Source organism: Aaosphaeria arxii (genome assembly GCF_010015735.1).
Source record: "Aaosphaeria arxii CBS 175.79 unplaced genomic scaffold BU24scaffold_13, whole genome shotgun sequence".
Taxonomy (NCBI): domain Eukaryota; kingdom Fungi; phylum Ascomycota; class Dothideomycetes; order Pleosporales; genus Aaosphaeria; species Aaosphaeria arxii.
This window is the reverse complement of record NW_022983486.1, coordinates 634,948-645,756: the sequence shown is the minus strand read 5'-3', so window position 1 is coordinate 645,756 and position 10,809 is coordinate 634,948. Positions and strand designations below refer to the sequence as shown.

At 52.2% G+C, this 10,809-nt stretch overlaps 6 protein-coding genes across 6 annotated transcripts in view; 2 read left to right on the top strand and 4 right to left on the bottom strand.

Annotated features, from left to right (window-relative positions):
* The window catches only part of BU24DRAFT_78864 (uncharacterized protein), a 453-nt gene extending 201 nt beyond the window's left edge, over positions 1-252 (bottom strand). The window contains exon 1 of the mRNA XM_033534637.1: positions 76-252. Within this exon, the coding sequence (XP_033377928.1) occupies positions 76-166 (91 nt within the window). The 5' untranslated portion in view covers positions 167-252. The remainder of the gene's footprint in view (positions 1-75) is intronic.
* Positions 253-268: 16 nt separating this feature from the next.
* BU24DRAFT_428482 (uncharacterized protein) lies at positions 269-2,928 on the bottom strand. Its single transcript, XM_033529492.1, has one exon. It carries the CDS (start codon positions 2,563-2,565, stop codon positions 340-342), a length of 2,226 nt encoding a protein of 741 aa, XP_033377927.1. The 5' UTR covers positions 2,566-2,928; the 3' UTR covers positions 269-339.
* A 3,448-nt stretch (positions 2,929-6,376) lies between these two features.
* Positions 6,377-6,752, bottom strand: BU24DRAFT_428480 (uncharacterized protein; the record flags this gene model as incomplete). The annotated part of the gene is made up of 1 exon (XM_033529491.1): positions 6,377-6,752. Exon 1 carries the CDS (start codon positions 6,614-6,616, stop codon positions 6,380-6,382), a length of 237 nt encoding a protein of 78 aa, XP_033377926.1. The 5' UTR covers positions 6,617-6,752.
* A 270-nt stretch (positions 6,753-7,022) lies between these two features.
* BU24DRAFT_437190 (mitochondrial carrier) lies at positions 7,023-8,114 on the top strand (the record flags this gene model as incomplete). Its single annotated transcript, XM_033530196.1, has 2 exons — positions 7,023-8,002; positions 8,066-8,114. 2 exons carry the CDS (start codon positions 7,023-7,025, stop codon positions 8,112-8,114), a joined length of 1,029 nt encoding a protein of 342 aa, XP_033377925.1.
* A 657-nt stretch (positions 8,115-8,771) lies between these two features.
* Positions 8,772-10,172, top strand: BU24DRAFT_428476 (uncharacterized protein). Its single transcript, XM_033529490.1, has 2 exons — positions 8,772-9,905; positions 9,959-10,172. The coding sequence occupies exons 1-2, from the start codon at positions 8,823-8,825 to the stop codon at positions 10,154-10,156; spliced, it is 1,281 nt and encodes a 426-aa protein (XP_033377924.1). The 5' UTR covers positions 8,772-8,822; the 3' UTR covers positions 10,157-10,172.
* A 159-nt stretch (positions 10,173-10,331) lies between these two features.
* On the bottom strand, positions 10,332-10,799 carry BU24DRAFT_467942 (uncharacterized protein; the record flags this gene model as incomplete). Its single annotated transcript, XM_033532487.1, has 1 exon — positions 10,332-10,799. The coding sequence occupies one exon, from the start codon at positions 10,797-10,799 to the stop codon at positions 10,332-10,334; it is 468 nt and encodes a 155-aa protein (XP_033377923.1).
* Between the last annotated feature and the right edge of the window lie 10 nt (positions 10,800-10,809).

Sequence of the window (10,809 nt, the reverse complement as noted above, 5' to 3'; positions counted from 1 at the left end):
TCTTTCTTTCTTTCTTTCTTTCTTTCTTTCTTTCTTTCTTTCTTTCTTTCTTTCTTTCTTTCTTTCTTTCTTTCTTTCTTTCTTTCTTTCTTTCTAGAAGAACGCCTGGGAGATGTACTTGTGTGATCTGATCTGATATTATTTGAATTGAATTATGATGTGGCATGTATCTTTAACTGAATTTTACACATATAATAGACACAATATGGTTATACATCACGGGGTTCAAGTGTTTTTTTTGTTCTTCGATTGTCTGCTGTTGATATCATGGGTAAAAGGGTATCTCAATTCTCGCTCTTCTCGCTACGTAGACTACTACAAATCAAAACGAAAAAACGCTCAAGGCAGGAGTTTACTCTCGTCCTCCGACTTCTCGCGCTGTTTCTGGAGGCTGACGGGGATCTTCCCAGAGTACCCTATATCGCCCTGGGCCTTCTCCAGCTTCCTCGTGACCTTGCCGACGAGCTTCGCGATCCAGCGGTCGTTCGCCATGGCGCTCACGGTGCTAACGCCAGCCTTGCGCATGCCGTCCCTCGTCTTGACGCCCGCCTCCTTGAACCCCGTGTCCACCTTCCTCAGGAAATTCCTGAACCCCTTGTCCTCCGCGACGGGGCCGATCGTCGAGCCCGACATGCCACTCCCCGTCGCCGCGGACGCGATGCTGCTTGCCTCGCTGTCTGAGAGCTCACCGGAGAGGCGCTTTCCAGCGAGATCCGTAGTGACGCGCTTGAGTTCGCGGAGTGTCTTCGCCTCCTCGAAGTCCTTGTCCGTCTCGATAACCTTGGTCGCCTTGACGAGCGCGGCGATGAAATTGAGCAGGTCCTGGTGGAAGCGCGCGGGCAGGTGGACGTGCGCCGAGATCTGCAAGTTCGCCTCGTCCTTGCGGAGCTGGTCGAGCGCCGTCTGCGCCTGGACTTCGCGGGGGGTGCCCTCCGCGTCCTTCGCGGCCTGCTCCATCTCGAGCTCTTCGAACTCGGTGGGCTGGGACGGCATGATGTGCTCGTGGTGCGGGAACATGTAGGTGGGGATGGAGAGCGTGGCGTCGGCGCCGGCGAGCGAGACGACTTGTTTCAGGTCGACAGACCCTGGGAGGACGCGGTGCGCCATGATGTCGCCGATCTTGTAGTGCGTTTCTATGTCGTAGTTGGTGTTGATGGGGAACTGCGCGGTGCCGCGCATGGATTTCAGGCCGACGGCGAAGTTGGCGTCGGCGAGCCAGGCGGATATGCGGGCTTTGAGGCGGCGGACGTCGGGGTCCTGGGTCGAGTAGTGCTTGAAGAGGTACTGGTCCATTAGGCTCACGAACCATTTCCCGGATCCGGCGGCGGTTATCGATTTGAAACTGACTGGGTGGAAGTAGCAGATGGGGTTGAGGAGCAATCGATAGAGAAGCGGCAGCCTGTGTAAGAACTTCTTGACTCCTGGGTAGTTAGTCTTTTTCAGGGTGGAGAGTCGGATAGAACGTTGAGGTGGGTGAGGGATCGAGGGGCGACTGTGGATGTGGGCGCATATTGCGGCTCGAAGGTCGTCCTCATTCTCCATATCTAGCCCGTTATCGTTCTCGTTCTTTTTGCTGTTGCGCTTCAGGTCATCAATGGCCAGTTTTATCTCGCTGGTATCCTGGATATGCTTTATGATCTCATTATATTGGTGGCTGGCCTCGTTTTCGTCCGGAGAGAGCTTCTTCACTGATTGGAAAGCCGACCCAGCATCTGGAGCCTCTTCTGGAGGATCACCTCCTGTCATTGCCTCGGCAAGCCCAACATGTGCCGCGCGTTTCCCATCGAGAGGCGCTGATGCCGCTCTTAATATTGCTGTGTCTTTCACCATGAAAGAATCGTCGTCGCTTTGGATCGAGTCCGGCTTCAAAGATCCGAATGTCATTTCCCAATCTCCTCCCTTGACATTAGCGTAAACATCATCGACTACGATTTCTCTCAGCAGCGATACCGTCACTTCGTCCGTCTGTATGGCGAGTTCCATATCCTCAGAAAGCTTGATGCCCACCTCCACGCCGTGGGCGACCAGGGTCAACGTGGAGAGCGAAAGAGTGACCCCGCGTATGGAAAAGAGCCCCTGGACATCGCCATCGATTTCCAAGGCGGGGAGATCGAAGAAAGCAACTTTATCCTTGATAAAATGCAAGTCCCGGAGCAGTGTCCCCCGAAGCGTCTTGCGGGCGAATCTCGCAGCAGCATCGAATTGGAACAGACAGGTCAGGACAATTGCGGGGTAACAGAGACCTGCGAAAACCCAATAGAGGAGCCAGGACGTCGAAGCAATGACATATGCAAGGTTGAGTGTCGATATGATGGTCCATAGTGGGAGAAAAGGCACGACACGGTGGCCATGATATTCACCAAGAACGAGAGAGTAGGACAGGACTGGAGCCCCCGCGATCAGCCAGCGCGTTGGCCTAAACACGGCGGTGATGAGAACGAGGGCAGCAGCAAAGGCACCGGTGCCAGTGTACCATCTTGAACTTGATGAAGATTGCTTTGTGGGCTTGGCCCCTGACTTGCGATTGGGTAGATGTGGCAGCTTGCGCTCCTCTGCAGTTTCCATGGCTTGGATGTGCCGCGTGGAGAAAGCAACGTGTTGCAGAAAGGTTTGAAGAAATTGTTAGATTCTGGTCAAATGGCCATCATGTCAACTCGAGTGATATCGAGATATGTAGAATTGAGGGATATGAAGACAGCCAGAGGACGAACTGCATGGCTGCTGTCTATGGATACGAGGTTCGCGCAACAGTGCTGAACGATGTTGTGTGCGTGACGTCAAAATGCCAAGCCTCTGTATTGTAACTAACCACATGGGTGCGACTCGCCATATCAGGTGTACATATTCGATATTTTGAAGACATGATCCGAATGCATTTGCAAGTGGTATCGATTTGGACGGCGTGAGGAAACGATGTTAAAGTAAACAGTGTCAGATGTTTCGTCTCTAATGAATTATCCATTAACAGAGCACGGGCACATCGATTTCCTAGGTCTCCCATGGTAGATCACACACTTGGCCACCCAATCAAAGGGCACGTGGACTCCACCGAACATTGACTGCCACAAGTCAACGGCCCAGAATTTTATGGGAGCAGGACATTGATTGCGACAGTTTCAAGCAAGAACAATGTTATGTTATGATGCACATACATCTTCAAAGACATACAAACTTAGAAACTGTGCCCTATCACGCAATGATACAGTTATTGAGACACATTCCATGATTCTGATCCGTAGGTATGTAGCGCTTGTTTGATCCGACCGTATGTTGAAAACTCAGTCAATGTTTCATTCGAAAACATCATCAGTCCACATAGGTTCTTCTAAAATTCATGTGTATAATCTCACCATGAGCAATCGGGACTCGGGCTTCGGTACCACGTCGCAGCGCTGATCGGAGTGAATATCTCAAGCCACTCAGCAGACTCACCGTCTGTTTTCCAAAATATGTCCGAACCAGAGTTCAGATGTACATACGTAAAATTGTACGCCACAACATGGCTTGAAGATAACAGCTGGACGCGGTGAGCGTGAAGTGATCAATTCGCCAGCATAAAGCTTTGTAAGTCGACGGCGGTGAAGGATCTAATGTGACCATCAAAACATATGGCACCGTAGGAAGCTACGAGTTTGAAAGAAAGCATGCGAATTGAGGATTTCGGGGGAGCAGGTCGCGATCAGATGCACTGCTGCAGTCCATGGTCGTGTGGTCACTGTGTACTCTGATAGGAGGCAATTCATGGGTCCGGTGGGCCGTTAACCATGCCATGAGCGCATGAGAGCCTCATTGCTTCTTTAGACGACAAGAGACTGTGCCTCAAGGCGGAGCATGTATGTGAGGAATTAATATCCTGAAGCTGGCCCAATCCATACATACTCCGCTGGAGAAAAGTGTTGTGATGCTCTGAATATTTGCATCCATCCTGCGTCTGCCAGGGAACACCGCGGCCGTTGAACAGCGCTCAAGACGACATCATCATCGCTGCTCAGTATGTGCCGATATTCTCTGCCATCCTTACCGTCGCATCCTGTGGCAGGAAATTACATTTGAAGCTCTTCAGCGTAGCGATTCTCTCGGCCTCTCGGCCGCGGATATCCGTAGGAGAACAGGAGAACAACTACAGCCGGCACAGCATTTCGGAATGTTTGTGGGGGAGATGATGGAGGCAGTTGGGTGTCCAGAATGTACTTGCAGACATGGAGTATCGGTTTCGTTGAGTGCGATGGTTGTCAGTCTTGGGCTTTGTTGAATCGATCGAACCCCCTTACTACCTCCCGACCTGCCGGTGAGGAAAAGATGGATGGGTAGCGAGCGAAGCGCGGCGGGAGGAGCTCCAACAACGGACAGTCCTTTCAGTATTAACCCTTTGCGGTCGTCGGAAAAATTTCCTTAACTTCGCCCGCTGCATTTTACATATTTTTGAGATGGTCAATGGCCTTTGTGCCGACGTAAGCCTTTGGAGGGTGATGAAGTCGGGTTCGAGATGATTGCTGAGCTGAGGCTGATGCAACGAAAGGTACATGTAATATCCGTATTTTCGGAGAGGAGAACATTCCTTAAATTCCTGGTTGGCCGAACAAGAATAATGCAGATGCGGCCGGATGGATTCGGTTGTAGATGGTCGTAAATGGCCAATGGTCGGTATTGTACAGCGCTGTTGGGATTGTTAGAGCATTGTGGTGGTGGTGTTGAGGTTGAGGCAGAGGCAAGGTGAACAGAACAGGCGTTCATGCCTTCAAACGCCAGCAGATCACTGGTCATTGCAAGGCGTGCGAAATAGGTCTACAGCGATAACGTGTTAGATTGTACTCGTATGCACTCTCCAGTGTACAGTGTAGGGCAGCCAATTCATTCACTTGATAGGTGCGGCCCGGGCCCTGGATCCTCACATGGCTGGCTTGTGTGCCTTGAAACTGTACCTAGGTACTAGGTTATTATCAACGATTATTGCCTGCCTGTTGGACCACTGGATACCAAAAAGTAGTGATGATTGTGTGTTGATGGTTGTTTGCTGTAGGAAGGGAGAATTATTGGCTACGTCATCGTCAAACACACGGCGAACCGGATCCGCAGGCCCGCAAGCAGCCAGAATACCCCATGTGCCCGCTTACATTGCCCGCATCGCTGTTGGTCGGGGTATTGTCTACAACTAATAGCTATGCCTTAACAGAGAGCGGATGATTGATGGAGGGGAAAGAGAGAGCGACAACCCAGACTCGGTGAATTAATTCCTTAATTGGTTTAAGATGCGTGTAACTGTAGGGTGAGGAGTACATCCAGCTACTTAGTATTGGGTAACTCCCACGCACACAGTCTACTGTAGTGTACACAGTTCCTCGTAGGTGCAGGTAGGCAGTGCGTATCTCTGACGACACGCGACAGTAAGCTGGGCATCAAAGTCGTGGCGTCTCAGCAGCATCCTCCATATTGATGCGCATGCATGATGATGCTGTTGGGCCGAGAGAGAGAACAGCGGTGCACTGTCATGTCTGGACAAGTTTCCTTCCCTTCATCGTGATAGACACATGTATCGGGTTACTTTGAACAAAGTCGGACATGGCATGTCTTGTCGGTCACTACTGTTGTGGACGCCATTGGCAATTGAGCCACAGCCCAGCCATTCCCTTGTCCGCACTGAGGCATGGCTTACCTCGTGCTTTGAGCGAGCTTGAGAGAGAGTTCATCATCGCAGGCCGGCTCCCATGTGTGTCATGCTACACTACGTGACTATCCCAGCGCATTTCTTTGTGTGCGGGGAAGCAGATGGCTCGACCAACCAGCGTCACACCGAGAGGGGAAGTTCATGTGCTTTAGGTAGAAGGGGTCCAAGAGGTCGAACGGGAACACGACTTCTCTAATACTTGTTCCTCCTCCTCTTCCAATCTCTTTGTTCTCTCCTGCTAGATACCTACTTCATTATTCATAACTACTCTACCACTGCTTTGAAACAACTTGTCGCTTGGTACCGTGGTAGACGAGACGCAAGGCATCGTAACTATCGAGTACGAGACGTTTCCATTCCGCACACGTTTGATTCCAGTGTCGAGACATCCCACCTCTGTTTGCCCTTCCTCCACTTTACGAGAATAGCGACAAGCGGCCAGCGATCAGCGAGGGCGACATCGGTCTTATTGCACGTTGTGTTTGGTGTGCGTTTCCTCTGTTCGTCCAGCCTCTGTATCGTGTCTACCTCTACCATTTTCCCTACTGTCTGCCCTGCCTTGCCCCACCCGGGACAGGTACCGTACAGTACTGTACCTACTCCACCTTCTCCAGCTCCAGCCCATTTCCGTCGCCGCCGCCCACTCGTACTCAAGGGACTACTAGAGACTACTGAGAGAGTGTCCACTCGGCTTGGCACGAATCAGACCTCCTCCTACGTCTCAGCCAGTGACCAGTCAGGTAATGTATGCAATCCAACGTTTCTTTCCTTACTATTATTTTTCTTCCTTCGCCCGTTGGCCTCTCTTCCCTCCGAACCCAAAAAAAAGAAGTCCCAATCCTCCGCGCCGCATTCGCAATAATCATAGTCGCGGGTTGACTCGGAGCTCCGCCGAGCCGCCCGCGACAATGCTGTGGCCGTTCCTCCAAGCAGATGTGTCCCAAAATGCATTTCCGAGCGTATATCAACCAAATTCACCCTCCACGGCCGCGGCTTATACCGTACACTCTGATGTATTCCGCCGCCCAATTGCAGACAACAACAAGCCACGAATAGTGAATCTCACAAGAATCCTCTTTGAATTTGCCCACTATTCATTATTATTGCATTGTTATGCAACCCCAGCGCACTTTGATTCCCCGCAAGTCCTAGTCGAGCCTTATCCGTGCGAGTCCCAGTGGTGTACTTGGATACATATTCACTACCTCTCTGTTTGAATGTATCTTGCGTCAGTGCATTCACACCTACATTTTGCCCCATTTATATCTTCTCTATATCTCTCTCTATTCCCCCTTCTCTTCCTCTTTGATTGATCATTCACACAACCTCCTCTCTTTTCGATTGTCTCTAACGAACCATGTCAGCAACATTCAAGATGCCTACCTCGCGCGTTGTCGAGAATGCAAAGCAGACCTCAGAGTCCGTCCTCTCGGACGCATCGTCTGCCGTCAAGACTGCTGCAGAGAATCCCAAGCGGGCAACTGCTGACCTGTTACACACCCCATTCATGCGTGCTGCATTGCCGTTCATCAATGGTGGCATTGCTGGCATGACTGCTACAACCGTCATCCAGCCTGTGGACATGATCAAGGTCCGCTTACAGCTCGCCGGCGAGGGTGTCAAGACTGGTCCCAAGCCAACACCAGTCACCGTCTTCCGGGACATTGTGGCTTCTGGCAAGGTTCTGGACCTGTACACGGGTCTTAGTGCAGGTATCCTTAGGCAAGCCGTGTACACCACTGCACGATTAGGCTTCTTCGACACATTCATGAAGAGGCTCACAATCTCGGCAGAGAGCAAAGGCCAGAAGATCGGCTTCAAGGAGCGGGCTGGTGCTGGTCTCGCCGCAGGAGGTTTGGCAGCCGTGGTCGGAAATCCTGCAGATCTGGCACTCATCCGCATGCAATCGGACGGTCTGAAGCCTGTCGCCCAACGAGCCAATTACACCTCCGTCATCGACGCCCTTACCCGGATATCCAAGAACGAGGGCGTTCTCCGACTATGGGCTGGCTGCTACCCGACCGTCGTCCGCGCAATGGCACTCAACTTCGGCCAACTCGCTTTCTTCTCCGAGGCAAAGAATCAACTCAAGGGCACTTCTCTTTCCTCGCGATCACAGACACTGACCGCCAGCGCCGTCGCCGGTTTCTTCGCTTCGTTCTTCTCCCTTCCTTTCGACTTCGTCAAGACGAGGTTGCAGAAGCAGACCCGCGCCCCCGACGGCACATTGCCATACAAGGGCATGTTCGATTGCTTTAAGCAGGTCGCCAAGGATGAGGGTCTCTTGCGATTTTACAGAGGTTTCGGTACCTATTACGTGAGAATCGCACCACACGCGTAAGCAATTGATCCCGATAACCCCTCCACCTTTTTGAAAAAAAAAAGCTAACCAATCCATAGCATGGTGACGCTCATCGTCGCGGACTACCTTGGCTTCATCACCAAGTGAGCCAGCCGAATCGTTTTCTCAGCCTTTAATATGCTCGTCGCGGAGCCTGGCGAAACAAGAAGGATTTGCGAGGATAGACGATCCGGGACGGTTGGATGAAAACTTTGGGGTTGTCGTCTTGATTTTTCTTATATCTTTCACATGTCTTGTCGTCGTGGGCCCTATTTTGCGATTTGGAAATCGTTACCGGCGTCCGTGGCGCTACTCGTACATACCATGGTCGGCGCACCGGGTTGTACCCTATTCTTATTATCTGTCTCCATTTAACATTGAGTTCATACCAACGCTACGATTGTCGAAATGAAATGATACGGAACGAAATTAGTCTATTGCTTCGAAGATGTGAACATCGCTGTAGCGATTCGGAATTGGTGATATCAGAGTGATCAGACTTTTCAAGGTTAACATTCCAATTGTACAGTATTGCTCTTGTGAATTACGTCTGATGCTAGATATTTCGAATCTGAGCGGCGCAGAAAAGTAAAAGCCCATGGTGAAAGTTTGAGTCGTACGAAATCCTCCAGCTTAGACCGCGATTCAATTTAGAACCCCACACTTTACCTTTGGTGGGCGCAACCACGCGCACGTGACACAGAATCACGCTAAAAGTGCAAGTCGCGTCTCCCCACGCGACAATGAAGCAAGATATCCACCGGCCAGAAAATGTCCACCAAATCCTACAATCCACGATCGCCCCAACATTAGAAGATGACCACACGACTTAGAAGTACGGCCGGCGGCCCATCCTCGCACCGGCAATCCACCGCCGCACCACCCACGGCTTCTCAAGAACGCACCCAGTCTCGCGGGGACGAGCTGCCGCCCTACCGGAAACCCTCACATCCGCTCGACGAGCAGGCGCAGGCGAAATTGCAGGAGGTGTATAATGGCCGGACGGCGAGCATGCTCCGGGAGCATCAGCAGCGGGCCGCGAAGCTTATAACCGAATCTGCGGGGTCCATTAATGATGCACTGAAGGAGCACCAGGAATACGTAGCACGGCGGCGGAAGAAGTGGGAGCAAGGGAAGGCAGTTGAAGAACAGGAAGAGGTGGAGCAGAAGTTGGCGGAGCTGGAGGAGAAAGTAGATAAGCAGACCACGCGCTTGGAAGAGAGCATGCGGTCTGTGATTGATACCGGGGAAGCAAATGAGAGAATCGGCACTGCGCTGAACTGGGTTCGGAGTAATGGCACACGGCGGATACAGGAGGAGTATAATACACAGATGAGCCAGCAACAAGGGGGAACGCAATCACGGCACAGAGCGAGAAGGGTCGTTGATGGTGAAGAGGATGATGATGAAGCGGATCAGCCAACTCCTGGACCAACGCCCTTGACACAGGCGAGAGCGGCTCTTACTGGCCCCAGCGAGATGTTTACCAACCAGCTGGAGAAGCAAAAGCTAGAGTATCAGTCTCTGCCGCACAACGCACGGTACAGCAAGCATAACGACTACATCGGGTTCAAGCGCATGGTGCACGACGCAAGATTTGGTGAAGATGGACCGCCTTTGGCGCATCCAGATTCCTGGTTCACCGAGAATGGAGCGCCGGCTCCTGGCATCACTGTTGTAAGGACGGATTTGGACGACGACGATGATATTGTCATAGACAAAGCAACCATCAGCACGCGCTGTCCAATCACTTTCCGGCAGTTCGAACACCCGTTTTCTTCGACGAAGTGCCCGCATACCTTCGAGAAGAATGCCGTGCTGCAGTATATTCGTCGCTCTACCATCAAGAACAGTGCCGGCCAGAAGGTCATGCAGTGTCCGGTGCCAGGTTGTGACCAGGTGAGTATAGGCTTGCTGTCTTTCCTGCCATGTGTATGCTAATGAAGTGAAAGATGATCTCCGCTTCGGATCTGATCGAGGATCTTATCCTTATCCGAAAGATCAAGCGTATGCTCGCCGCTGAACAACAGCTGGACGAAAGCGAGGCAGAAGATGAAGGAGCATCGCATGAAGGCGAAGAGGGGGCAGAGCCGATATCAAGCGGTGCACCTGCGCGGACTCAAAGTCAGAGCCCAACTCCTCCAATATAATCATTGCAGGTCTCTGTCGACCACCTCGTGTACCCTGCATAAAACGTGATGTTGAGCGACTGAAACTTATCGTGACTGTAGATGTTCCCAAGCACCGGCTACCTTGGACTAAGAGACTTGGTTGCTCCAAACGTAATGCCTCTCAAATAACAGACCTGACAAGACAGGAACCTCATCAAACCCTCCACTCGTCCTCACAACCCATCACCGTCCCCCCCCAACTGTCCACCCTCTCCTCCCCCACCTCCACAACCATACTACCAACCCTCTCCTTCCCACCCCCCTCCCCCTCCCCTTCCCCCAAAACCTCAAGCTCAATCCCAATCTCCTCAACCTCCTCCTCAGACGGCCAAACCGTCTCCCTCTTCCTCTTCCTCTTCTTCGCATCCCCCTCCACCTCCACCTCCACTTCCACCTCAACCTCCCTCTCCACAACCCGTCCCCGTCTACGCCCCCCAGCCATCCACACATTAACCCCCGTCACCCACTCGCTCCGCGGAAACATCGACCACGTGAACGTGAGCGCTATAGCTGCGAGGTACAACGCCAGCGCGATGGAGAAGTAGGCTGGCGTCGGGGCAGTTGTGGGGTCGGCGGTGGGTTCGCGGGGCGTGTGCGGCGGTGACGGCGATGGTGTGGTCATGATGCTTGCT

What these genes read in the sequence shown, in the direction of transcription:
- BU24DRAFT_428482 (XM_033529492.1), bottom strand. Translation starts at nt 2,565, where the DNA reads ATGGAAACTGCAGAGGAGCGCAAGCTGCCACATCTACCCAATCGCAAG.
- BU24DRAFT_428476 (XM_033529490.1), top strand. Translation starts at nt 8,823, where the DNA reads ATGACCACACGACTTAGAAGTACGGCCGGCGGCCCATCCTCGCACCGG. An exon ending in CGGTGCCAGGTTGTGACCAG is followed by an intron (nt 9,906 to 9,958) that starts GTGAGTATAGGC and finishes ATGAAGTGAAAG; the next exon opens with ATGATCTCCGCTTCGGATCT.